Source organism: Trematomus bernacchii, unplaced genomic scaffold (assembly GCF_902827165.1).
Source record: "Trematomus bernacchii unplaced genomic scaffold, fTreBer1.1, whole genome shotgun sequence".
In the NCBI taxonomy this organism is placed as follows: domain Eukaryota; kingdom Metazoa; phylum Chordata; class Actinopteri; order Perciformes; family Nototheniidae; genus Trematomus; species Trematomus bernacchii.
Genome location: NW_022987646.1, coordinates 1,288,943 through 1,314,385, shown reverse-complemented (window position 1 = coordinate 1,314,385; position 25,443 = coordinate 1,288,943). Strand labels below are relative to the sequence as shown.

General features: G+C 41.2%; 8 protein-coding genes across 14 annotated transcripts in view; all 8 read right to left on the bottom strand.

Annotated features, from left to right (window-relative positions):
- The window catches only part of LOC117485400 (protocadherin gamma-C5-like), a 243,915-nt gene that overhangs the window by 106,887 nt on the left and 111,585 nt on the right, over window positions 1-25,443 (bottom strand). The gene's annotated exons all lie outside the window — the stretch shown is intronic.
- LOC117485443 (protocadherin beta-16-like) lies at window positions 444-2,915 on the bottom strand. The gene has a single exon (XM_034133999.1). It carries the CDS (start codon window positions 2,898-2,900, stop codon window positions 444-446), a length of 2,457 nt encoding a protein of 818 aa, XP_033989890.1. The 5' UTR covers window positions 2,901-2,915.
- Window positions 3,576-6,033, bottom strand: LOC117485442 (protocadherin beta-16-like). The gene has a single exon (XM_034133998.1). The coding sequence runs from the start codon at window positions 6,015-6,017 to the stop codon at window positions 3,576-3,578; it is 2,442 nt and encodes an 813-aa protein (XP_033989889.1). The 5' UTR covers window positions 6,018-6,033.
- On the bottom strand, window positions 8,544-10,953 carry LOC117485441 (protocadherin beta-16-like). Its single transcript, XM_034133997.1, has one exon. It carries the CDS (start codon window positions 10,944-10,946, stop codon window positions 8,544-8,546), a length of 2,403 nt encoding a protein of 800 aa, XP_033989888.1. The 5' UTR covers window positions 10,947-10,953.
- Window positions 12,233-14,677, bottom strand: LOC117485414 (protocadherin beta-16-like). Its single transcript, XM_034133971.1, has one exon. It carries the CDS (start codon window positions 14,660-14,662, stop codon window positions 12,233-12,235), a length of 2,430 nt encoding a protein of 809 aa, XP_033989862.1. The 5' UTR covers window positions 14,663-14,677.
- Window positions 15,409-17,948, bottom strand: LOC117485440 (protocadherin beta-16-like). Its single transcript, XM_034133996.1, has one exon. It carries the CDS (start codon window positions 17,848-17,850, stop codon window positions 15,409-15,411), a length of 2,442 nt encoding a protein of 813 aa, XP_033989887.1. The 5' UTR covers window positions 17,851-17,948.
- On the bottom strand, window positions 19,791-22,235 carry LOC117485415 (protocadherin beta-16-like). Its single transcript, XM_034133972.1, has one exon. The coding sequence runs from the start codon at window positions 22,218-22,220 to the stop codon at window positions 19,791-19,793; it is 2,430 nt and encodes an 809-aa protein (XP_033989863.1). The 5' UTR covers window positions 22,221-22,235.
- On the bottom strand, window positions 22,671-25,438 carry LOC117485439 (protocadherin gamma-A5-like). The gene is made up of 2 exons (XM_034133995.1): window positions 23,033-25,438; window positions 22,671-22,676 (listed from the first exon to the last, which is right to left on the bottom strand). Exons 1-2 carry the CDS (start codon window positions 25,436-25,438, stop codon window positions 22,671-22,673), a joined length of 2,412 nt encoding a protein of 803 aa, XP_033989886.1.

Genomic DNA, 25,443 nt, shown 5'->3' with positions numbered 1-25,443 from the left:
GAAATATGCAGTCAAACTACCACACACTGGCCAACAGCGTCCCTAAGAGTGCAGAACACTGAACTGCACAAGACAGGGACATTAAGGGGTCTAAGCATTGTATTGCTTTTGTGGGACAATTCTACGTATCGAAAAAAAAGAAGATACATGGAAAAATATTTAAAAGCAATAAAAGAACAGATGTGTATTACTGAGACCATGTATGTCAACTGTATGCCTCTAGTTGCAGCTGGTAGTATACGCAAAGACACACAAGTTTGCTGGAAGCCGAATAAAGATATTGGAAAACAGAGCTCCTGCAGAAATCCATTAACCTCAAAGAAAATTCGTCTAGCGCTGTCCGTGGTGCTATAACCAATGTATCCCATTGGAGAAACTCAGCTTAACAACAAAACATTGAACACGGTTATATATACACTCTTCCAATTTTTTTGCTTGAATAATTAAAAGAATGACTGCTTTGCAATGAAATAACTAACCTCTAGAGGAGAGTCTGGTTCATCCAGGATGCTCTTTTCACTCTGTATCCGCTGCATCGTCCCTGTAGAACTGGGGTCCATTATCAGCACGTTCTGACTCCCGGCTCTGCCGAACTTACAATCACTCTTTCTGGAGTCAGTCGTCCTGCACACCTCGTAATTGTACACGTGTTGGAGAGTCCCTGTCCCCAAAGTGTCTGGGTAACGTGGAGGATAATAAGGAATCACAGGGAGATTGGAGTGAAACATGATGCGAGACTGTCTCCACCTGTAGATCTTCACTGATATGATAACCACTAAACACGTGATGAAGAGGAAGGACACTACAGCCAGAGCCAGCACTAAGTAAAAAGTCAGGTTGTCATTGTACTCCTTGTCCTGTATAAAGTCAGTGAACTCAGACAGCACTTCCGGGAAGCTGTCAGCCACCACCACGTTAACAATGACTGTAGCTGAACGAGAGGGCTGCCCGTTGTCCTCCACTATAACAGTCAGTCTTTGTTTCACAGCATCTTTATCAGTCACCTGGCGGATAGTTCTTATTTCTCCATTCTGTAAGCCCACTTCAAACAGCGCCCTGTCTGTGGCTTTCTGCAGTTTATAGGAGAGCCAGGCATTCTGTCCAGAGTCCACATCAACAGCCACCACTTTAGTGACCAGATAGCCCACATCTGCTGAACGAGGCACCATCTCAGCCACCAGAGAGCCACCAGTCTGGACTGGGTACAGGACCTGAGGAGGGTTGTCGTTCTGGTCCTGGATCAGTATTTTAACTGTGGCCACTGAACTCAGAGGAGGGGATCCAGCATCGCGAGCAGTTACGTTAAATTCAAACCATTTGATTTGTTCATAATCAAAGGACCTTACTGCATGAATGACACCATTTTCTGAATTGACTGACACTAAGGAAGTCACAGCTGCCCCATTAATCTCTTTCTCCTCCAGAAAGTAAGAAACTCGAGCGTTTTGACCCCAGTCTGAATCACTAGCACTTAGAGTGAACACAGAAAACCCCGGAGAGTTATTCTCTGGTAAAGTCTTACTATATTCTGATTGGTCAAATCTGGGCGGGCTGTCATTCACGTCAAAAACTTTTACGTTAATGTTTTTACTGCTAGTCAGAGGCGGGGAGCCTTGGTCAGAGACGGTGATGGTGATATTATACTCAGGAATACTTTCTCTGTCTAAGTAGTCTTCGGTTACTATAGTATAATATCCTGTTAATGAGGACTCAATTTTGAAAGGTATGTCAGAGTTGATGAAGCACTTTACAACACCGTTACCATCAGAGTCTTCATCATCAACATTAATAACAGCTATAGTTGTACCTGGAGGAGAATCCTCAGATATAGAGTTAGAAAATGACATCAGCTGAATTGTAGGGACGTTGTCATTCTCGTCAATTATTTGAATAATCACTTTGCACGTATCTGAATATCCTCCATGATCACTAGCCTTAACGTTTAATTGAAAGGTCTTAGATTCTTCAAAATCCAGAATACCTGCAACTTTAATTTCTCCAGTTTTGACGTTTACTACAAAAATATTTGTTGCCTCTCTGGCAACATTAGCAATGGAATAAGATACTTCACCATTGACTCCTTTATCTGCATCAGTTGCACTCACAGAGGTAACCACTGTTCCTGTCGGAGAATTTTCCTTGACTTCTGCTTTATAAACAGGCTGGCTGCACACTGGCGCATTATCGTTAGCATCCAGCACAGTGATGTGAATGCGCACTGTCCCTGATCTGTGTGGCTCCCCTCCATCTGAAGCAATCAGCACGAGGTTGTGAGTCTCCTCTTTCTCCCGGTCTAACGGGGTTTGTAAAACCATTTCGATCACATTCTCTCCATCAGGCTGGATCTGCACTTCCAGTTTGAAATTATCTGAAGTTTTTAGCATGTATTTTTGAATATCATTAATTCCAACATCAGGGTCGTCTGCACTCTCTAGAGAGAAGCGAGAGCCTGATGCAGCACTTTCCACAATTTTTAAATGTATTTCCCCCTTTGGAAACGACGGACTGTTATCATTTATGTCTATCACCTCCACTGTTACACGGTAAAGCTGGATTGGGTTTTCTAAAATGAGCTCGAAACTGAAGCTACAGGGCGTCGTCTTTCTACACAGCTCTTCTCGGTCGATCCGCTCTTTAATAACAAGCGTGCCTTTGTCTCTGTTTAAATCAACGTACTGTCGGCTTCCTTTGGTAATAATACGAGCTTTACCTGATATGAGCCTCGTCACATCCAAACCTAAATCTCTAGCGATGTTTCCAACAAAAGAGCCTTCTGCCTGCTCTTCCGGTACGGAGTACCGAGCCTGTCCAGCTACTGAGCTCAGCTCGAACAGACAAAGAGTCACAAACAGTGCTTGCCATCGGCCTCTGCGCGCGGGTATCCACAAACAAGCCATCATAAATCCAGAGGTACGGACGCAGAAATCCCTTTCAAAGCAAAACTGATGTGAATAAATCCATGAATTGAATAGTAACTCTGTTTTCAGCAGAAATGTCCACGATAAATGCTGCTCTTTAAATCCTCACAGGCCACACCGTCTTCTCTCTAAGCAGCAAAAAACTGAATGGGAATAAAGGGGTGGACCACTGCACTGCTTATTTGGACAGTAGGTCAGTGATGTATCAAGAGCGGCGCTCAGAGCCCATCCACGGTAATGTATGTGGTGGTTTAAATATTATGAACAGTTTTAATATTATAATACAAGCGTTTGGATGCATATCGATATATAATGGGATGGTTTCTGACTTTAGACCTCAAAAAACAAAAACATATTAATAACAACAACAACACAACAAATTATAATTCCAACAACCTAACTGGTAAGGTAAATTGTATATTTGGAAATGCTGAGAGACGTTCTGTTGCTGTTATTATTATTATTATTGTTATTATTATTGTTATTATTATTATTATTATTATTTTTACGTAGGCAATTGATTCAGTATGTATACAAGGTTACAGATAAGAAAGTTAAAGGTCTTTGGAACAGAATTATTGTTCACTAAACAAGGAGCTGTACAACCATGGACCTGACCGCTTGCCCTTGTTCTCAGAAATAAACTGTAACCAAATACTATTTATCCAGAGAAACAATATTCATTAAGTAAATACTTTGCACATTGCACCTCACCTCAAGAGGAGAGTCAGGTTCATCAAGGATGCTCTTTTCACTCTGTATCCGCTGCATCGTCCCTGTAGATGTGGGGTCCATTATCAGTACGTTCTGACTACCGGTTGTGCCGAATTTACAGTCACTTTTTCTGGAGTCAGTCGTCCTGCACACCTCGTAATTGTACACGTGTTGGAGAGTCCCTGTCCCCAAAGTGTCTGAGTAACGTGGTGGATAATATGGAATCACAGGGAGATTGGAGTGATACAGGATGCGAGACTGTCTCCACCTGTAGATCTTCACTGATATAATAACCACTAAACACGTGATGAAGAGGAAGGACACTACAGCTAGAGCCAACACTAAGTAAAAAGTCAGGTTGTCATTGTAATCCTTGTCCTGTGTAAAGTCAGTGAACTCAGACAGTACTTCCGGAAAGCTGTCCGCCACCGCCACGTTAACAATGACTGTAGCTGAACGAGAGGACTGCCCGTTGTCCTCCACTGTAACAGTCAGTCTTTGTTTCACAGCATCTTTATCAGTCACCTGTCGGATAGTCCTTATTTCTCCATTCTGTAAGCCCACTTCAAACAGCGCCCTGTCTGTGGTTTTCTGCAGTTTATAGGAGAGCCAGGCATTCTGTCCAGAGTCCACATCAACAGCCACCACTTTAGTGACCAGATAGCCCACATCTGCTGAACGAGGCACCATCTCAGCCACCAGAGAGCCACCAGTCTGGACTGGGTAAAGAACCTGAGGAGGGTTGTCGTTCTGGTCCTGGATCAGCATTTTCACAGTCACATTGCTACTCAGAGGAGGAGAGCCTCCGTCCTGAGCTTTAACCCGGAAGTGGAAGTCTTTGATCTGCTCGTAGTCAAAAGAGCGCACTGCATGGATGACTCCACTATCAGCACTAACAGACACATAAGAGGAGACTGACACTCCGTTAAGAGAGGAGTCCTCCAGGATGTAAGAAACACGGGCATTCTGGTTCCAGTCAGCGTCTCTGGCTCTCACTGTGAATACAGAGAGGCCTGGTGTGTTGTTTTCTACAATGTAGGCCTCATATGAGCTGCTCTCAAAGACAGGCGCGTTATCATTCACATCAGAGATCTGTAAGGTGAGAGTGACGCTGCTGGAGAGGGAGGGCACTCCCTCATCGGAGCACGTCACTGTTATATTATACTCAGACAATCTCTCTCTGTCTAACTCACTATCTGTAACTAATCTATAAAAATCATTAGCGGATGTCTTTAAAGTGAATGGTACATTTTCGTTTATAAAACATTGCACTTTTCCGTTTTCTCCAGTGTCTTTGTCGTCAATATTTATCATTGTAACGACTGTGTCGAGTTTGGCATCCTCCGATATCACATTTGACTTAGACATTATGTTAATGTCGGGCTTATTGTCATTTACATCTTGCACGTCGACAACTAATTTACAGGAATCTGTGAGTCCTCCCTCGTCACTAGCACGTAGATTTATTTGAAAATGACGCGATTCTTCAAAATCAATATTTCCAATCAAAGTAACATCTCCATTTTCCTTGTTTATGCTAAACGTTTTTCTGACGTCGTCTAACGTATTTGTAATTGAATATGTTATTATACCATTAGAACCCTGATCTGCATCTGAAGCTGTGACAGTGGCAACAACTGTGCCTTTAGGTGAGTTTTCAGTTACTACAGTCTTGTATGTGGGCTGTGTAAAAACGGGGGCATTATCATTAGCATCCAAAACTGTAATAATAATCAGCATTGTTCCTGACATCTGAGGCTCTCCTCCGTCTACGGCCGTTAACACAAGAGATATATGCTCTTGTTTCTCTCTGTCTAAAGGCTTCTGTAGCACCATCTCAACGTTTTTATTCCCATCTGCGTTATTGTGGATTTTCAGAGCAAAATGATCAGTTGGTTTTAATTCGTATCTTTGAAGATCATTAAGTCCAACATCAAGATCGACACCTCTTTCCAGCACAAATTTTGCTCCGGTGATTGCTGACTCGCTGATTTTGAATTGGATTTCCCTTTCTTCAAAAGTGGGTGAATTATCATTGATGTCTGTTATCTGAACAATAACACTGTAAAACTCCATAGGATTCTCCAAAATAATCTGAAAATGTAAAGCACAAGGCGTCGTCTGTCTGCAGAGAGCCTCTCTGTCGATTCTCTGTTTGACGAGGAGGACTCCTCTTTCTCTGTTCAGCTCGATGTACTCGTCGCTGTCTCGGGTATAAATTCGAGCTTTACCAGAAGTCAAACGTTTGCTTTCCAAACCTAAATCTTGTGCTATGTTGCCTACTAAAGAGCCTTTTGCCATTTCCTCCGGTATTGTGTAGCTCACCTGCCCAATAACCGAGCCGAGCGAAAGGAGGGAGATGAACAACAGCACTTCTCCTTTCATTGTTCAATCCTTGGTTTTTTTCAGCAAAATTCCACAGTCTGGGTAAATATCCAACCAATTACAATCCACTCCAATGTCGAACGACAATTTCAAAGCTAAATACTCCACAGAGTAAATAGAAAAGTCTCAAATATCGCCTTGAGTTTTTTGATATTCAACACATCCCGAGTCAGTTGTCTTGCCGTCGTGTTCTCTCTTCTTTATGATGATGTTACATGGGAGGTGCTGCTACAGACCTACTCTCAGCCGTACACACTCTAGTCAACAGCGGCCCTAAGAGTCCACCATGGAAAACTGCAGCAAACCAACATCAACCAATCTGTCCAGCAGACTTATTGGAAATGTTTGATTTGAAATGAGGTAACACTAGTTACATAAATGGTCACATAAAAACAGTTTTATGGTCAAGATATCTCTCTTTTGTTTGACTCTTTAGCAATATAACTATGTTCCAGAAAACATACATCTGAAATAAATTGTAAATATAAAACAAATAGAAACAAATTGAAATCAATACTCACATAATCAAATAATGTAAAATAAAGGAATAGGGGGAAAAGCTGAAACCAAAAAAGTCGCTGTCCAGGGCACTGCAATTATTAAAGTCTAAAAACAGCCAACATTGCTGGCAAGCACAAGTCCTTTCATGCAGATACAAGTAATGCAAGTACCATGTGAGAATAATGATGTCAATGATTTTTATAAAAATATATTTATTGATGTATATTGTGAGAACATGTGTATAACAAGCCATCAATAAAAAACGTGTTGTCAGCTCAATATGAACGAAAATGTATTTAAATATCTTAAAATAAAAACAGCCAGTCAATACTGAGAACAATACTTCTCCAAAGCTATACTGACTCTAATATAAGTGCAGAAAACGACATATCCAGTTACCAATATTTTAAATTAAATGTTATACACTATAACTATAATATAATAGAGGGAACCTTTGACATGAACTTGAGGTGTTTAAAACTACATAAACTAGGTTTTTCTACCGAAAGCCATGCACGTGCACACATAGACATTAAAATGGGCTTGAGCCCCTGCCCTTTTACTTCCTCCAGAGAAACTTTCTCTGAGAAAGTGCCCTTTTCCCCCCCTTTTTTTATTTTTATAAATGAATATATATCTACTGCTGTTTGCGCACAGTTTCCCTTTCCAAAAATATATTGATTGAATACAAAATATCAGGTCGGGAGATTAGACTGTGAAGTTCCGTAGCTCTCCCTCCCTCCCTCCACGTCTCCCGCACAGCGGTGCAGACATCGGCAGTCACTTCAGACATACATGTAGCAGCACCTCCCACTTTACTGTCCCATGTTATGCCGGCTTTTCTTGGTTTATTTTGAAGGTGACTGGTGATGAACAAATTACTAAACTGCCAGTGCCTCGAGTTTACAGCTAATTAGCTAAAAGACAATAACAAATATAGTTAACTAAGGTAGGCCACTAGCTAATGGCTAAGTTAGCTCAAGGTTTAGCTAAGGCAATTTATCATGGGCATACAGGCTAATGTAGGCTACTGTACTTAAGGGTAGACACTAAAGGTGAATACAGTAAAATGTGTATCTAATAACGTCCTCACAATCGCCACATTGATATGCAAATTAGGCGTGAACTAGGCCTAATTAAAATGCGCTAATTTGCATGCAGGTGAAAAGGATCAAACAAAAAAACATATCACCTCACAACTTCCCCAGATAGTTACTTACGTCAAATCAGTATTTTCCCCGGAAATGTTTTGTTAAATGCAGATTAGCTTTAAATCTATAGATGAATTCAGACATGGTAATAAAACGAACACCATGTATATGTGTTTCTTGGAAGTTTTATTTCCATTAGAGTGAAAGAAAACATGGAAGCAAAATAGACCAAAAGAACAAGTACATGAAAAAACGATATTTTTGCCTGTAATGTCCTTAAACAGTAACTTCATAATTTTGATTGTTGGCTGCTCATTTAATAACTATTAATTGTACTAGTTTGTTGTCTGCTCTTGTGCATAGTGAATACTAAAGAAGACCATTGTCTCCGTGTTAACTGATTATTTTGTAGAATTCTGCTGAGTATTAAACAATTGCGTGAGTGTGAGGGTATTAAAATAAATTGGTCAGTAAGTCAGAGATGTGCAACTATATTTAACTTTTTGTTTTAAAACATTTGTTTATAAATGATTATGGGAAGTGCCCTTTTTCTCACTTGAGCACCAGCCCCCCAAAATGTCTGTGCACGTCCCTGCCGAAAGCTATAACATTATGTGCTATTAGCAAGGTCTGTATAAATGAAAAAAACTGATTAAGCAATCGAAGCTTCAAGGGAGTTTTCTGTTCACTTAAACACACAAGGAATTGAAGAGAAAATACGGTGCATGTGGAATAATATGACAGCCTATCACTTATTCAGTATTCAGGCAGTGGGATGCTGTCCATGGTTCTGAAAACACCGAAATGGCGTATACTTCAGTTCCCAAATATTGCAACTAAGCACAGAAAGAGATACAAAAGCACAGCAGATATGCTAATTTATTCGACTAACCTCTAGAGGAGAGTCAGGTTCATCCAGGATGCTCTTTTCACTCTGTATCCGCTGCATCGTCCCTGAATAACTGGGGTCCATTATCAGCACGTTCTGACTACCGGCTCCGCCGAACTTACAGTCACTCTTTCTGGAGTCAGTCGTCCTGCACACCTCGTAATTGTACACGTGTTGGAGAGTCCCTGTTCCCAAAGTGTCTGAGTAACGTGGAGGATAATATGGAATCACAGGGAGATTGGAGTGACACATGATGCGAGACTCTCTCCACCTGTAGATCTTCACTGATATGATAACCACTAAACACGTGATGAAGAGGAAGGACACTACAGCCAGAGCAAGCACTAAGTAAAAAGTCAGGTTGTCTTTGTAATCCTTGTCCTGTGTAAAGTCAGTGAACTCAGACAGCACTTCCGGAAAGCTGTCCGCCACCACCACGTTAACAATGACTGTAGCTGAACGAGAGGGCTGCCCGTTGTCCTCCACTTTAACAGTCAGTCTTTGTTTCACAGCATCTTTATCAGTCACCTGGCGGATAGTCCTTATTTCTCCATTCTGTAAGCCCACTTCAAACAGCGCCCTGTCTGTGGCTTTCTGCAGTTTATAGGAGAGCCAGGCATTCTGTCCAGAGTCCACATCAACAGCCACCACTTTAGTGACCAGATAGCCCACATCTGCTGAACGAGGCACCATCTCAGCCACCAGAGAGCCACCAGTCTGGACTGGGTACAGGACCTGAGGAGGGTTGTCGTTCTGGTCCTTGATCAATATTTTCACAGTCACATTGCTACTGAGTGGAGGAGAGCCTCCATCCTGCGCTTTGACCCGGAAGTGGAAGTCTTTGATCTGCTCGTAGTCAAAAGAGCGCACTGCATGGATGACTCCACTATCAGCACTAACTGACACATACGAGGAGATTGGCACTCCGTTAACAGAGGAGTCCTCCAGGATGTAAGAAACACGGGCATTCTGGCTCCAGTCAGCGTCTCTGGCTCTCACTGTGAATATAGAGAGGCCTGGTGTGTTGTTTTCTACAAAGTAGGCCTCATATGAGCTGCTGTCAAAGACAGGAGCGTTATCATTCACATCAGAGATCTGTAAGGTGAGAGTGACGCTGCTGGAGAGGGAGGGCACTCCTTCATCGGAGCAGGTCACTGTAATATTATACTGAGAAGCTGTCTCTCTGTCTAAATCACTATCTGTCACTAAACTATGGAAATTATTTGTAGATTTCTTTAGAGCGAAAGGTATATTTTCGTTAATTAAGCATTTCACGTTACCGTTTTCTCCGGAGTCCATGTCCTCAATATTTATCATTGTAACGACTGTATTGAGTTCGGCATCCTCTGATATCACATTTGACTTCGACATTATGTTAATTTCAGGCTCGTTGTCATTCATGTCTTGTACATCAACAAATAATTTGCACGAATCTGTGAGTCCTCCCTCGTCACTAGCAAGCAGATTTATTTGATAGTTCCGTGAATCTTCAAAGTCAATATTTCCAATTAATAAAACTTCACCGTTTTGTTCATTTACCTCAAATATTTTCCTGACATCGTCTAATGTATTTGTGATTGAATATGTTATTTTACAATTAGAACCCTGATCTGCATCTGAAGCTGTGACAATGGCAACAACTGTGCCTTTAGGTGAGTTTTCAGTTACTGCAGTCTTGTATGTGGGCTGTGTAAAAACGGGGGCATTATCATTGACGTCTAAAACTGTAATAATAATTAGCATTGTTCCTGACATCTGCGGATCTCCTCCATCCACAGCCGTTAACACAAGAGATATCTGCTCTTGTTTCTCTCTGTCTAAAGGCTTCTGTAGCACCATCTCAACGTTTTTATTCCCATCTGCGTTATTGTGGATTTTCAGAACAAAATGATCAGTTGGTTTTAATTCGTATCTTTGAAGATCATTAAGTCCAACATCAAGATCAACAGCTCTTTCCAGCACGAATTTTGCTCCGGTGATTGCTGACTCGCTGATTTTGAATTTCTTTTCGCTTTTTTCAAAGGTTGGTGTATTATCATTAATATCTGTAATCTGGACTGTCACACTGTAAAACTCCATAGGATTGTCCAAAATAATCTGAAAATGTAAAGCACAAGGCGTCGTCTGTCTGCAGAGAGCCTCTCTGTCGATTCTCTGTTTGACGAGGAGGACTCCTCTTTCTCTGTTCAGCTCGATGTACTCGTCGCTGTCTCGGGTATAAATTCGAGCTTTACCAGAAGTCAAACGTGTGCTTTCCAAACCTAAATCTTTTACTATGTTGCCTACTAAAGAGCCTTTTGCCATTTCCTCCGGTATCGTGTAGCTGACCTGCCCAGTAACCGAGCCGAGCGAAAGGAGAGAGATGAACAACAGCGCTTGTCCTTTCATTGTTCAATCCTTGTATTTTTCCAGCAAAATTCCACAGTCCGGTTAAATATCCATCAAAAAACAATCCACTTCAGTGTCAAACGACAATTTCACGGCTATACAATCCACACAGTAAATAGATACGTCTCAAAGATCGTCGTGTGTTTTCAGATATTCTATATATCCCGAGTCCGTTGTTTTGCTGTCGTGTTCTCTCTTCTTTATGATGATGTTACATGGGAGGTGCTGCCACAGACCTACTCTCAGCCGTGCAAACTCTGGCCAACAGCGGCCCTAAGAGTCCACCATGGAAAACTGCAGGAAACCAACATTAACCAATCTGCCCAGCAGATTATTGGAAATGTTTGACTTGAATAAGGTAAACATTAGTAACATACAGTAAATGGCCACATAACACCTTATGGTCAAGATTTCACTCTTTTGTTTGAATCTTTAGAAATAGAACTATGTTCAAGAAAACTTCAACTACATCTGAAACCAAAATAAATACAAATACAATTGATTAGAATGACTACTTACATAATCAAATTATGTCAAATAAATTAATGGAGGGGGAAATTCTGAGTCCAGAAAAGTCGCTGTCGAAGGTACTGAAATTATTAAAGTGTAAAACAGCCAACATTGCGGGCAAGCACAAGTCCTTTCATGCAGATACAAGTAATGCAAGTACCATGTGAGAATAATGATGTCAATGATTTTTATAAAAATATATTTATTGATGTATATTGTGAGAACATGTGTATCAATAAAAAACGTGTTCCGTCTGCTCAATATGAACGAAAATTAATTTAAATATCTTAAAACAAAAACAGCCAGCCAATCAAATACTGAGAACAATATTTCTCCAAAGCTATACTACTGACTCTAATATAAGTGCAGATAACGACATACCCAATTACCAATATTGTAAATGAAATGTTATACAATATAACTATAATATAATAGAGGGAACCTTTGACATGAACTTGAGTTGTTTAAAACTACATAAACTAGGTTTTTCTACCGAAAGCTATAAAATATGTGCTATTAGCAAGGTCTGTATAAATGAAAAAAAGTGATTAAGCAATCGAAGCTTCAAGGGAGTTTTCTGTTCACTTAAACACACAAGGAATTGAAGACAAAATATGGTGCATGTGGAATAATATGACAGCCATCACTTATTCAGTATTCAGGCAGTGGGATGCTGTCCATGGTTCTGAAAACGCAGAAATGGCGTACTTCAGTTCCCAAATATTGCAACTAAGCACATAAAGAGATACATGAGCACAGAAGATAGGCTTAATTATTTAACTAACCTCTAGAGGAGAGTCAGGTTCATCCAGGATGCTCTTTTCACTCTGTATCCGCTGCATCGTCCCTGTAGAACTGGGGTCCATTATCAGCACGTTCTGACTCCGGGCTGTGCCAAATTTACAGTCACTCTTTCTGGAGTCAGTCGTCCTGCACACCTCGTAATTGTACACGTGTTGGAGAGTCCCTGTCCCCAAAGTGTCTGAGTAACGTGGAGGATAATAAGGAATCACAGGGAGATTGGAGTGAAACATGATGCGAGACTGTCTCCACCTGTAGATCTTCACTGATATAATAACCACTAAACACGTGATGAAGAGGAAGGACACTACAGCCAGAGCCAGCACTAAGTAAAAAGTCAGGTTGTCATTGTACTCCTTGTCCTGTGTAAAGTCAGTGAACTCAGACAGCACTTCCGGGAAGCTGTCCGCCACCACCACGTTAACAATGACTGTAGCTGAACGAGAGGGCTGCCCGTTGTCCTCCACTATAACAGTCAGTCTTTGTTTCACAGCATCTTTATCAGTCACCTGGCGGATAGTCCTTATTTCTCCATTCTGTAAGCCCACTTCAAACAGCGCCCTGTCTGTGGCTTTCTGCAGTTTATAGGAGAGCCAGGCATTCTGTCCAGAGTCCACATCAACAGCCACCACTTTACTGACCAGGTAGCCCACATCTGCTGAACGAGGCACCATCTCAGCCACCAGAGAGCCACCAGTCTGGACTGGGTACAGGACCTGAGGAGGGTTGTCGTTCTGGTCCTGGATCAGTATTTTAACTGTGGCCACTGAACTCAGAGGAGGGGATCCATTATCGCGAGCTGTTACGTTAAATTCAAACCACTTGATCTGCTCATAATCAAAAGACCTCACTGCATGAATGACCCCATTTTCTGAATTGACTGACACTAAGGAAGTCACAGCTGCCCCATTAATCTCTTTCTCCTCCAGAAAGTAAGAAAGTCGAGCGTTTTGACCCCAGTCTGAATCACTAGCACTCAGAGTAAACACAGAAAACCCCGGAGAGTTATTCTCCGGTAAAGTCTTACTATATTCTGATTGGTCAAATCTGGGCGGGCTGTCATTCACGTCAGAAATCTTTACATTTATGTTTTTACTGCTGGTCAGAGGTGGGGAGCCTTGGTCAGAGACGGTGATGGTGATATTATACTCAGGAATACTTTCTCTGTCTAAGTAGTCTTCGGTTACTATAGCATAATATCCTGTTAATGAAGACTCAATTTTGAAAGGTATGTCAGAGTTGATGGAGCATTTTACAACACCGTTACCATCAGAGTCTTCATCATCAACATTCATAACAGCTATAGTTGTACCTGGAGGAGAATCCTCAGATATAGAGTTAGAAAATGACATCAGCTGAATTGTAGGGACGTTGTCATTCTCGTCAATTATTTGAATAACAACTTTGCACGTATCTGAATGTCCCCCGTGATCACTAGCCTTAACGTTTAATTGAAAGGTCTTAGATTTTTCAAAATCCAGATTACCTGCAACTTTAATTTCTCCAGTTATAACATTTACTTCAAACATATTTTTTGCTTCTTTGGCAACGTGAGATATGGAAAATGTAACTTCACCATACACTCCTTTATCTGCATCAGTTGCACTCACACTGGTTACCACTGTTCCTGTAGGAGAGTTTTCCTTGACTTCTGCTTTATAAACAGGCTGGCTGCACACTGGCGCATTATCGTTAGCATCCAGCACAGTGATGTGAATGCGCACTGTCCCTGATTTGTGTGGCTCCCCTCCATCTGAAGCAACCAGCACGAGATTGTGAGTCTCCTCTTTCTCCCGGTCTAATGGGGTTTGTAAAACCATTTCGATGAATTTTCCTCCATCAGGCTGGATCTGCACTTCCAATTTGAAATGATCTGAAGGTTTTAGCACGTATTTTTGAATGTCATTAATTCCAACATCAGGGTCGTCTGCACTTTCAAGTGAGAAGCGAGTCCCTGATGTAACACTTTCAACGATATTTAAATGTATTTCCCCCTTTGGAAACGACGGACTGTTATCATTTATGTCTATCACCTCCACTGTTACACGGTAAAGCTGGATTGGGTTTTCTAAAATGAGCTCGAAACTGAAGCTACAGGGCGTCGTCTTTCCACACAGCTCTTCTCGGTCGATCCGCTCTTTAATAACAAGACTGCCTTTATCTCGGTTTAAATCAACGTACTGTCGGCTTCCTTTTGTAATTATACGAGCTTTACCTGATATGAGCCTCGTAACATCCAAACCTAAATCTCTAGCGATGTTTCCAACAAAAGAGCCTTCTGCCTGCTCCTCCGGTACGGAGTACCGAGCCTGTCCAGCTACTGAGCTCAGCTCGAACAGACAAAGAGTCACAAACAGTGCTTGCCATCGGCCTCTGCGCGCGGGTATCCACAAACAAGCCATCATAAATCCAGAGGTATGGACGCAGAAATCCCTTTCAATGCAAAACTGATGTGAATAAATCCATGAATTGAATAGTAACAGTGTTTTCAGCAGAAATGTCCACGATAAATGCTGCTCTTTAAATCCTCACAGGCCACATCGTCTTCTCTCTAAGCTGTAAAATACTGAATGGAGATAAAGGGGTGGACCACTGCCCTGCTTATTTGGACAGTAGTCAGTGATGTATCAACAGCGGCGCTCAGAGCCCATCCACGGTAATGTTTATGGTGGTTTAAATATAAGGAACACTTTTAATATACAAGCGTTTGGATGCATATCGGTGTATAATGGGATGGCTTCTGACTTTAGACCTCAATAACACATACATATTAATAGCCACAATAACACAACTAATGATAATTCAAACACCTAACTGGTAAGGGCAATTGATTTTTGGAAATGCTGAGAGACGTTCCCAATGTTGCTGTTATTATTATTATTATTATTATTATTATTATTATTATTATTATTATTATTATTATTATTATTATTATTATTATTATTATTATTATTATTATTATTATTATTATTATTATTATTATTATTATTATTATTATTATATAGGCAATTGATTCGTATACAAGGTAACATTTAAGGAAGTTGAAGCTCTTCGGAACAGAAAGCTTTTTCACTAAAAGAGAAGCTGTCCACCATATGGTGCTGAAACTGACCGCTTGCACTTGTTCTCAGAAATAAACTGTAACCAAATACTATTTATCCAAAGAAACAATATTCAAGAAGTATATACTTTGCAAATTGCACCTCACCTCTAGAGGAGAGTCAGGTTCATCCAGGATGCTCTTTTCACTCTGTATCCGCTGCATCGTCCCTGTAGAACTGGGGTCCATTATCAGCACATTCTGACTACCGGCTCTGCCGAACTTACAGTCACTCTTTCTGGAGTCAGTCGTCCTGCACACCTCGTAGTTGTACACGTGTTGGAGAGTCCCTGTCCCCAAAGTGTCTGAGTAACGTGGAGGATAATAAGGAATCACAGGGAGATTGGAGTGACACATGATGCGAGACTGTCTCCACCTGTAGATCTTCACTGATATGATAACCACTAAACACGTGATGAAGAGGAAGGACACTACAGCCAGAGCCAGCACTAAATAAAAAGTCAGGTTGTCATTGTACTCCTTGTCCTGTGTAAAGTCAGTGAACTCAGACAGCACTTCCGGGAAGCTGTCCGCCACCACCACGTTAACAATGACTGTAGCTGAACGAGAGGGCTGCCCGTTGTCCTCCACTATAACAGTCAGTCTTTGTTTCACAGCATCTTTATCAGTCACCTGGCGGATAGTCCTTATTTCTCCATTCTGTAAGCCCACTTCAAACAGCGCCCTGTCTGTGGCTTTCTGCAGTTTATAGGAGAGCCAGGCATTCTGTCCAGAGTCCACATCAACAGCCACCACTTTAGTGACCAGGTAGCCCACATCTGCTGAACGAGGCACCATCTCAGCCACCAGAGAGCCACCAGTCTGGACTGGGTACAGGACCTGAGGAGGGTTGTCGTTCTGGTCCTGGATCAGTATTTTCACAGTCACATTGCTACTCAGTGGAGGAGAGCCTCCATCCTGAGCTTTGACCCGGAAGTGGAAGTCTTTGATCTGCTCGTAGTCAAAAGAGCGCACTGCATGGATGACTCCACTATCAGCACTAACAGACACATAAGAGGAGACTTGCACTCCGTTAACAGAGGAGTCCTCCAGGATGTAAGAAACACGGGCATTCTGGTTCCAGTCAGCGTCTCTGGCTCTCACTGTGAATATAGAGAGGCCTGGTGTGTTGTTTTCTACAATGTAGGCCTCATATGAGCTGCTGTCAAAGACAGGCGCGTTATCATTCACATCAGAGATCTGTAAGGTGAGAGTGACGCTGCTGGAGAGGGAGGGCACGCCCTCATCAGAGCAGGTCACTGTAATATTATACTGAGATGCTGTCTCTCTGTCTAAATCACTATCTGTCACTAAACTATGGAAATTATTTGTAGATTTCTTTAGAGCGAAAGGTATATTTTCGTTAATTAAGCATTTCACGTTACCGTTTTCTCCGGAGTCCATGTCCTCAATATTTATCATTGTAACGACTGTATTGAGTTCGGCATCCTCTGATATCACATTTGACTTCGACATTATGTTAATTTCAGGCTCGTTGTCATTCATGTCTTGTACATCAACAAATAATTTGCAAGAATCTGTGAGTCCTCCCTCGTCACTAGCAAGCAGATTTATTTGATAGTTCCGTGAATCTTCAAAGTCAATATTTCCAATTAATAAAACTTCACCGTTTTGCTCATTTACTTCAAATATTTTCCTGACATCGTCTAATGTATTTGTGATTGAATATGTTATTTTACAATTAGAACCCTGATCTGCATCTGAAGCTGTGACAGTGGCAACAACTGTGCCTTTAGGTGAGTTTTCAGTTACTGCAGACTTGTATGTGGGCTGTGTAAAAACGGGGGCATTATCATTATGGTCTAAAACTGTAATAACAATCAGCATTGTTCCTGACATCTGCGGATCTCCTCCGTCCACAGCCGTTAACACAAGAGATATCTGCTCTTGTTTCTCTCTGTCTAAAGGCTTCTGTAGCACCATCTCGACGTTTTTATTCCCATCTGCGTTATTGTGGATTTTCAGAGCAAAATGATCAGTTGGTTTTAATTCGTATCTTTGAAGATCATTAAGTCCAACATCAAGATCAACAGCTCTTTCCAGCACGAATTTTGCTCCGGTGATTGCTGACTCGCTGATTTTGAATTTCTTTTCGCTTTTTTCAAAGGTTGGTGTATTATCATTAATATCTGTAATCTGGACTGTCACACTGTAAAACTCCATAGGATTGTCCAAAATAATCTGAAAATGTAAAGCACAAGGCGTCGTCTGTCTGCAGAGAGCCTCTCTGTCGATTCTCTGTTTGACGAGGAGGACTCCTCTTTCTCTGTTCAGCTCGATGTACTCGTCGCTGTCTCGGGTATAAATTCGAGCTTTACCAGAAGTCAAACGTTTGCTTTCCAAACCTAAATCTTGTGCTATGTTGCCTACTAAAGAGCCTTTTGCCATTTCCTCTGGTATCGTGTAGCTGACCTGCCCAATAACCGAGCCGAGCGAAAGGAGGGAGATGAACAACAGCACTTCTCCTTTCATTGTTCAATCCTTGTATTTTTTCAGCAAAATCCCACAGTCCGGTTAAATATCCAACAAAATACAGTCCACTTCAGTGTCAAACGACAATTTCACAGCTATACAATCCACACAGTAAATAGATACGTCTCAAAGATCGTCGTGTGTTTTCAGATATTCTCCCCGAGTCCGTTGTTTTGCCGTCGTGTTCTCTCTTCTTTATGATGATATTACATGGGAGGTGCTGCCACAGACCTACTCTCAGCCGTGCACATTCTGGTCAACAGCGGCCCTAAGAGTCCACCATGGAAAACTGCAGCAAACCAACATTAACCAATCTGCCCAGCAGATTTATTGGAAATGTTTGACTTGAATAAGGTAACAATTAGTAACATAAATGGCCACATATAACGTGTTTATGGCCATGATTTCTCTCATTTGTTTGAATCTTTAGAAATATAACTATGTTCAATAAAACTTAAACTACATCTGAAACCAAAATAAATACAAATACAATTGATTAGAATGACAAATTATGTCAAATAAATTAATGGAAGGGGAAATTCTGAGTCCAGAAAAGTCACTGTTCAAGCTACTGAAATTATTAAAGTGTAAAACAGCCAACATTGCTGGCAAGCACAAGTCCTTTCATGCAGATACAAGTAATGCAAGTACCATGTGAGAATAATGATGTCACTGATTTTTATGAAAATATATTTATTGATGTATATTATGAGAACATGTGTATAACAAGCCATCAATAAAAAACTTGTTCTGTCTGCTCAATATGAACAACAATTAATTTAAATATCTTAAAACAAAAACAGCCAGCCAATCAAATACTGAGAACAATACTTCTCCAAAGCTATACTACTGACTCTAATATAAGTGCAGATAACGACAAACTCAATTACCAATATTGTAAATTAAATGTTATACAATATAACTATAATATAATAGAGGGAACCTTTGACATGAACTTGAGGTTTTTAAAACATAAACTAGGTTTTTCTACCGAAAGCTATAAAATATGTAATATTAGCAAGGTCTGTATAAATGAAAAAAAGTGATTAAGCAATCGAAGCTTCAAGGGAGTTTTCTGTTCACTTAAACACACAAGGAATTTAAGACAAAATACGATGGATACAAATACAAAGATGTACAATACAATTGATTAGAAAGACTACTTACATAATCAAATTATGTCAAATAAATTAATGGAGGGGGAAATTCTGAGTCCAGAAAAGTCGCTGTGAAGGAACTGAAATTATTAAAGTCTAAAAACAGCCAACATTGCGGGCAAGGACTCACAAGTCCTTTCATGCAGATAAAAGTAATGCAAGTACCATGTGAGAATAATGATGTCAATGATTTTTATAAAAATATATTTATTAATAATATATTATGAGAACATGTGTATCAAATAAAAAACTTGTTCCGTCTGCTCAATATGAACGAAAATTAATTTAAATATCTCAAAACAAAAACAGCCAGCCAATCAAATACTGAGAACAATACTTCTCCACATCTATACTACTGACTCTAATATAAGTGCAGATAACGACATACCCAATTACCAATATTGTAAATGAAATGTTATACAATATAACTATAATATAATAGAGGGAACCTTTGACATGAACTTGAGGTGTTTAAAACTGCATAAACTAGGTTTTTCTACCGAAAGCTATAAAATATGTGCTATTAGCAAGGTCTGTATAAATGAAAAAAAGTGATTAAGCAATCAAAGCTTCAAGGGAGTTTTCTGTTCACTTAAACACACAAGGAATTGAAGACAAAATACGGTGCATGTGGAATAATATGACAGCCATCACTTATTCAGTATTCAGGCAGTGGGATGCTGTCCATGGTTCTGAAAACGCCAAAATGGCGTACTTAAGTTCCCAAATATTGCAACTAAGCACATAAAGAGATACATGAGCACAGAAGATAGGCTTAATTATTTAACTAACCTCTAGAGGAGAGTCAGGTTCATCCAGGATGCTCTTTTCACTCTGTATCCGCTGCATCGTCCCTGTAGAACTGGGGTCCATTATCAGCACGTTCTGACTCCGGGCTGTGCCAAATTTACAGTCACTCTTTCTGGAGTCAGTCGTCCTGCACACCTCGTAATTGTACACGTGTTGGAGAGTCCCTGTCCCCAAAGTGTCTGAGTAACGTGGAGGATAATATGGAATCACAGGGAGATTGGAGTGAAACATGATGCGAGACTGTCTCCACCTGTAGATCTTCACTGATATAATAACCACTAAACACGTGATGAAGAGGAAGGACACTACAGCCAGAGCCAGCACTAAGTAAAAAGTCAGGTTGTCATTGTACTCCTTGTCCTGTATAAAGTCAGTGAACTCAGACAGCACTTCCGGGAAGCTGTCCGCCACCACCACGTTAACAATGACTGTAGCTGAACGAGAGGGCTGCCCGTTGTCCTCCACTATAACAGTCAGTCTTTGTTTCACAGCATCTTTATCAGTCACCTGGCGGATAGTCCTTATTTCTCCATTCTGTAAGCCCACTTCAAACAGCGCCCTGTCTGTGGCTTTCTGCAGTTTATAGGAGAGCCAGGCATTCTGTCCAGAGTCCACATCAACAGCCACCACTTTAGTGACCAGATAGCCCACATCTGCTGATCGAGGCACCATCTCAGCCACCAGAGAGCCACCAGTCTGGACTGGGTACAGGACCTGAGGAGGGTTGTCGTTCTGGTCCTGGATCAGTATTTTAACTGTGGTCACTGAACTCAGAGGAGGGGATCCAGCATCGCGTGCAGTTACGTTAAATTCAAACCACTTGATTTGCTCATAATCAAAAGACCTCACTGCATGAATGACCCCATTTTCTGAATTGACTGAGACTAATGAAGTCACAGCTGCCCCATTATTGTCTTTCTCCTCCAGAAAGTAAGAAACTCGAGCGTTTTGACCCCAGTCTGAATCACTTGCACTTAGTGTGAACACAGAAAACCCCGGAGAGTTATTCTCCGGTATAGTCTTACTGTATTCTGATTGGTCAAATCTGGGCGGGCTGTCATTCACGTCAGAAACTTTTACATTTATGTTTTTACTGCTGGTCAGAGGCGGGGAGCCTTGGTCAGAGACAGTGATGGTGATATTGTACTCAGGAATACTTTCTCTGTCTAAGTAGTCTTCGGTTACTATAGTATAATATCCTGTTAATGAGGACTCGATTTTGAAAGGTATATCAGAGTTCATTGAGCACTTTACAACACCGTTACCATCAGAGTCTTCATCATCAACATTCATAACAGCTATAGTTGTACCTGGAGGAGAGTCCTCAGATATAGAGTTAGAAAATGACATTAGCTGAATTGTAGGGACGTTGTCATTCTCGTCAATTATTTGAATAATAACTTTGCACGTATCTGAATGTCCACCATGGTCACTAGCCTGAATTTTTAATTGAAAGGTCTTAGATTCTTCAAAATCCAGATTACCTGCAACTTTAATTTCCCCAGTTTTGACGTTTACTTCAAAAATATTTTTCACCTCTCTGGCAACATTAGCTATGGAATAAGATACTTCACCATTGACTCCTTTATCTGCGTCTTTTGCACTCACAGAGGTTACCACTGTTCCTGTAGGAGAGTTTTCCTTGACTTCTGCTTTATAAACAGGCTGGCTGCACACTGGCGCATTATCGTTAGCATCCAGCACAGTGATGTGAATGCGCACTGTCCCTGATCTGTGTGGCTCCCCTCCATCTGAAGCAATCAGCACGAGATTGTGAGTCTCCTCTTTCTCTCGGTCTAAGGGGGTTTGTAAAACCATTTCGATCACATTTTCTCCATCAGGCTGGATCTGCACTTCCAGCTTGAAATTATCTGAGGGTTTAAGCATGTACTTTTGAATATCATTAATTCCCACATCCGGATCGTCAGCGCTCACTAAAGAAAAGCGAGTCCCTAATGTAACGCTTTCCACTATTTTTAAATGTATTTCATCCTTAGGATAAGACGGACTGTTATCATTTATATCTATAACCTCCACTGTTACACGGTAAAGCTGGATTGGGTTTTCTAAAATGAGCTCGAAACTGAAGCTACAGGGCGTCGTCTTTCTACATAGCTCTTCTCGGTCGATCCTCTCTTTAATAACAAGCGTGCCTTTGTCTCTGTTTAAATCAACGTACTGTCGGCTTCCTTTGGTAATAATACGAGCTTTACCTGATATGAGCCTCGTCACATCCAAACCTAAATCTCTAGCGATGTTTCCAACAAAAGAGCCTTCTGCCTGCTCCTCCGGTACGGAGTACCGAGCCTGTCCAGCTACTGAGCTCAGCTCGAAAAGACAAAGAGTCACAAACAGTGCTTGCCATCGGCCTCTGCGCGCGGGTATCCACAAACAAGCCATCATAAATCCAGAGGTACAGACGCAGAAATCCCTTTCAATGCAAAACTGATGTAAATAAATCCATGAATTGTATAACGATGTTTTCAGCAGGAAACGTTCACGACGAATGCTGCTCCTTAAATCCTCACAGGACACATCGTCTTCTATCTAAGCTGTAAAACTGAATGGGAATAAAGGGGTGGACCACTGCACTGCTTATTTGGACAGTAAGTCAGTGATGTATCAACAGCGGCGCTCAGAGCCCATCCATGGTAATGTTTATGGTGTGAACACTATTCAAACAGTTTATGGGCTACGTTATATTCTAGTTTTAAGTATTAATTGGATTCTCTCATGAAATAGGTGTAAATAAATATTGTGATTGTACACTGCTGAGCAATGTTCACACAAGTAATTTCAGTTTATTATGATACTGATATCACGGGAGTTCTAATGTAATTAAAACCGTTAAGATCATAACTGGGGCAATGTGGTGAAAAATCAGTGATTATACGGGACAAAATACAGAATACAAAAGGTTAATCTCAATATGTAGAAATGCCTGTCGCAAACAAGACAAGACTGTGGTTAATTTGATGTCGATTGCCCTTATTGGGTCGGTATTGTGTTTGACAATTTAACCCAAACAAATATAGGCTTTGTTTAGGAATTTATTTCACAACGAATCCATCGAAGGTTTCAGGACCATGGCCAGTGACACTAAAACGCTCCTAGCAGCTGTGTGCGTACAATTTGCTCCAACTACTGATGTAAAAAGAAAAAGAGAAAGGCAACGAAAAAGAAAAAAGGGATGTACGATTAAATATTATACTCACCAAAGTTGACATTTGAGATTGGTTGCCTGACAGCTGCTGGTCCAACTGTGGGGTATCAGTCCCAGCTCCATCCACACTGACTAAACTTTCAGTCATCGGTTGCATATATTTCACGTCACTCTTTCTTGAGTCAGTCGTCCTGCACACCTCGTAATTGTACACGTGTTGGAGAGTCCCTGTTCCCAAAGTGTCTGAGTAACGTGGAGGATAATATGGAATCACAGGGAGATTGGAGTGACACATGATGCGAGACTGTCTCCACCTGTAGATCTTCACTGATATAATAACCACTAAACACGTGATGAAGAGGAAGGACACTACAGCCAGAGCCAGCACTAAGTAAAAAGTCAGGTTGTCATTGTACTCCTTGTCCTGTGTAAAGTCAGTGAACTCAGTCAGCACTTCCGGAAAGCTGTCCGCCACCACCACGTTAACAATGACTGTAGCTGAACGAGAGGGCTGCCCGTTGTCCTCCACTATAACAGTCAGTCTTTGTTTCACAGCATCTTTATCAGTCACCTGGCGGATAGTCCTTATTTCTCCATTCTGTAAGCCCACTTCAAACAGCGCCCTGTCTGTGGCTTTCTGCAGTTTATAGGAGAGCCAGGCATTCTGTCCAGAGTCCACATCAACAGCCACCACTTTAGTGACCAGATAGCCCACATCTGATGAACGAGACACCATCTCAGCCACCAGAGAGCCACCAGTCTGGACTGGGTACAGGACCTGAGGAGGGTTGTCGTTCTGGTCTTGAATATTTATTTTAACTGTGGCATTACTGCTTAAAGGTGGGGAACCCCCATCCTGCCCTTTTACAAAAATATCAAGAATTTTAATTTGCTCATAGTCAAATGATCGAACTGCTTGTATAACTCCACTTTCCGCGTTAACAGATATGTAGGTGGATATGGGGTTACCGTTTAATTGAGTATCAATAAGCAGGTAAGACAGTCGTGCGTTTTGGCCTGAGTCAGAGTCGTGTGCTTTTACGGAAAACACAGACAACCCTGGAGAGTTATTCTCTATGATATAAGCTTCATAATAACTCTGTTCAAATATGGGGGCATTATCATTTACGTCGGATATTCGAAGTTGTATTGTCTTGTTAGTCGAGAGTGGGGGGTTACCTTCATCCATTGCCGTGAAAGTTATATTATAATCAGGATTACGCTCTCTGTCAAGAACACCATTTGTTTCCAAAGTATAATAATTCTTTAGAGATGAGTGGATTGTGAACGGGATGTTGCCGTTTACTGAACAGTCTACTTTACCATTTTTGCCTGAATCTAGGTCTTTTACGTTTATGATAGCAACAGTAGTCCCACTAGGAGAATCCTCTGCGATGGCACTAGAAGACGATGTTAATGTTATCACAGGCATATTATCGTTTACATCCGTCACCTCAATAATTACATTTGTTGATGTGCTTTGTCCTCCTTGATCTTTTGCTTGCACACCAATCTCATAGATTCGAGTATCTTCATAATCAATCATGCCATTTACAGTTAAATCGCCGCTGTTTTCATCCAGATTAAATAGTTCAGCAACATTACTAGACATGCGATTAAAATGGTATGTAACACGACCATTTATCCCTTCATCTGCATCTGTTGCGCTCAAGCTCACCACTAAGGTTCCTTTTGGAACATTTTCTTTAACAGACGCTTTGAAAATTGATTGCGTAAAAACGGGAGCATTGTCATTTGTGTCTCGGACAGTAATATGTATTTTTAGTGACCCTGATCTTTGAGGTTCTCCTCCGTCAACAGCAGTTAGCGTAAGAAGCATCTTTTCATCTTTCTCGCGGTCTAAAGCACTGGAAAGATACAGCTGTGCGTATTTGTGACCATTTTGGCTGGACAGAACCTTAATATTAAAATGTGTTGTTGGGTGTAAAGTATAGCTGTGTAAAGCGTTTATGCCAACATCAGGGTCCGTGGCACTCTCTTGTAATATTTCGGTTTCAAGAAGAGCAGATTCTAATATTTCTACATGCACTTCTTTCTCATGAAAGGCGGGTGCATTATCATTAACATCCAAAACTTCCACTAAAACGCTATGAAGTTGCATTGGATTAATCATAATCATTTCAAAATTCAGGCTACAGGGCGCTGTCTGCCCGCAGAGCTGCTCTCTATCTATCCTTTCTCCCACGACAAGAATCCCTTTGTCTGCATCCAGCCTGATGTATTCGCTGCTATCGCCGCTAACAATTCGACCACCGCCTGAAACAAGTCTTTTAGCGTCGATACCCAAATCTTCAGCAATATTTCCAACGTATGAGCCTTTTCTCATCTCCTCGGGGACAGAGTAGCGGATCTGACAGACTGTCGTTTCAAAGAGAAACACGAGAATGAAGGCCCGTACTTGCCCTGTTATCACGGGTTTACTGCTGATAAAAGCCATATTCA

Excerpts from the sequence above, each read along its gene's own strand:
- LOC117485440 (XM_034133996.1), bottom strand. The coding sequence starts at position 17,850 with ATGAAAGGAGAAGTGCTGTTGTTCATCTCCCTCCTTTCGCTCGGCTCG.
- LOC117485439 (XM_034133995.1), bottom strand. The coding sequence starts at position 25,438 with ATGGCTTTTATCAGCAGTAAACCCGTGATAACAGGGCAAGTACGGGCC.
- LOC117485442 (XM_034133998.1), bottom strand. The coding sequence starts at position 6,017 with ATGAAAGGAGAAGTGCTGTTGTTCATCTCCCTCCTTTCGCTCGGCTCG.
- LOC117485415 (XM_034133972.1), bottom strand. The coding sequence starts at position 22,220 with ATGATGGCTTGTTTGTGGATACCCGCGCGCAGAGGCCGATGGCAAGCA.
- LOC117485414 (XM_034133971.1), bottom strand. The coding sequence starts at position 14,662 with ATGATGGCTTGTTTGTGGATACCCGCGCGCAGAGGCCGATGGCAAGCA.
- LOC117485441 (XM_034133997.1), bottom strand. The coding sequence starts at position 10,946 with ATGAAAGGACAAGCGCTGTTGTTCATCTCTCTCCTTTCGCTCGGCTCG.
- LOC117485443 (XM_034133999.1), bottom strand. The coding sequence starts at position 2,900 with ATGATGGCTTGTTTGTGGATACCCGCGCGCAGAGGCCGATGGCAAGCA.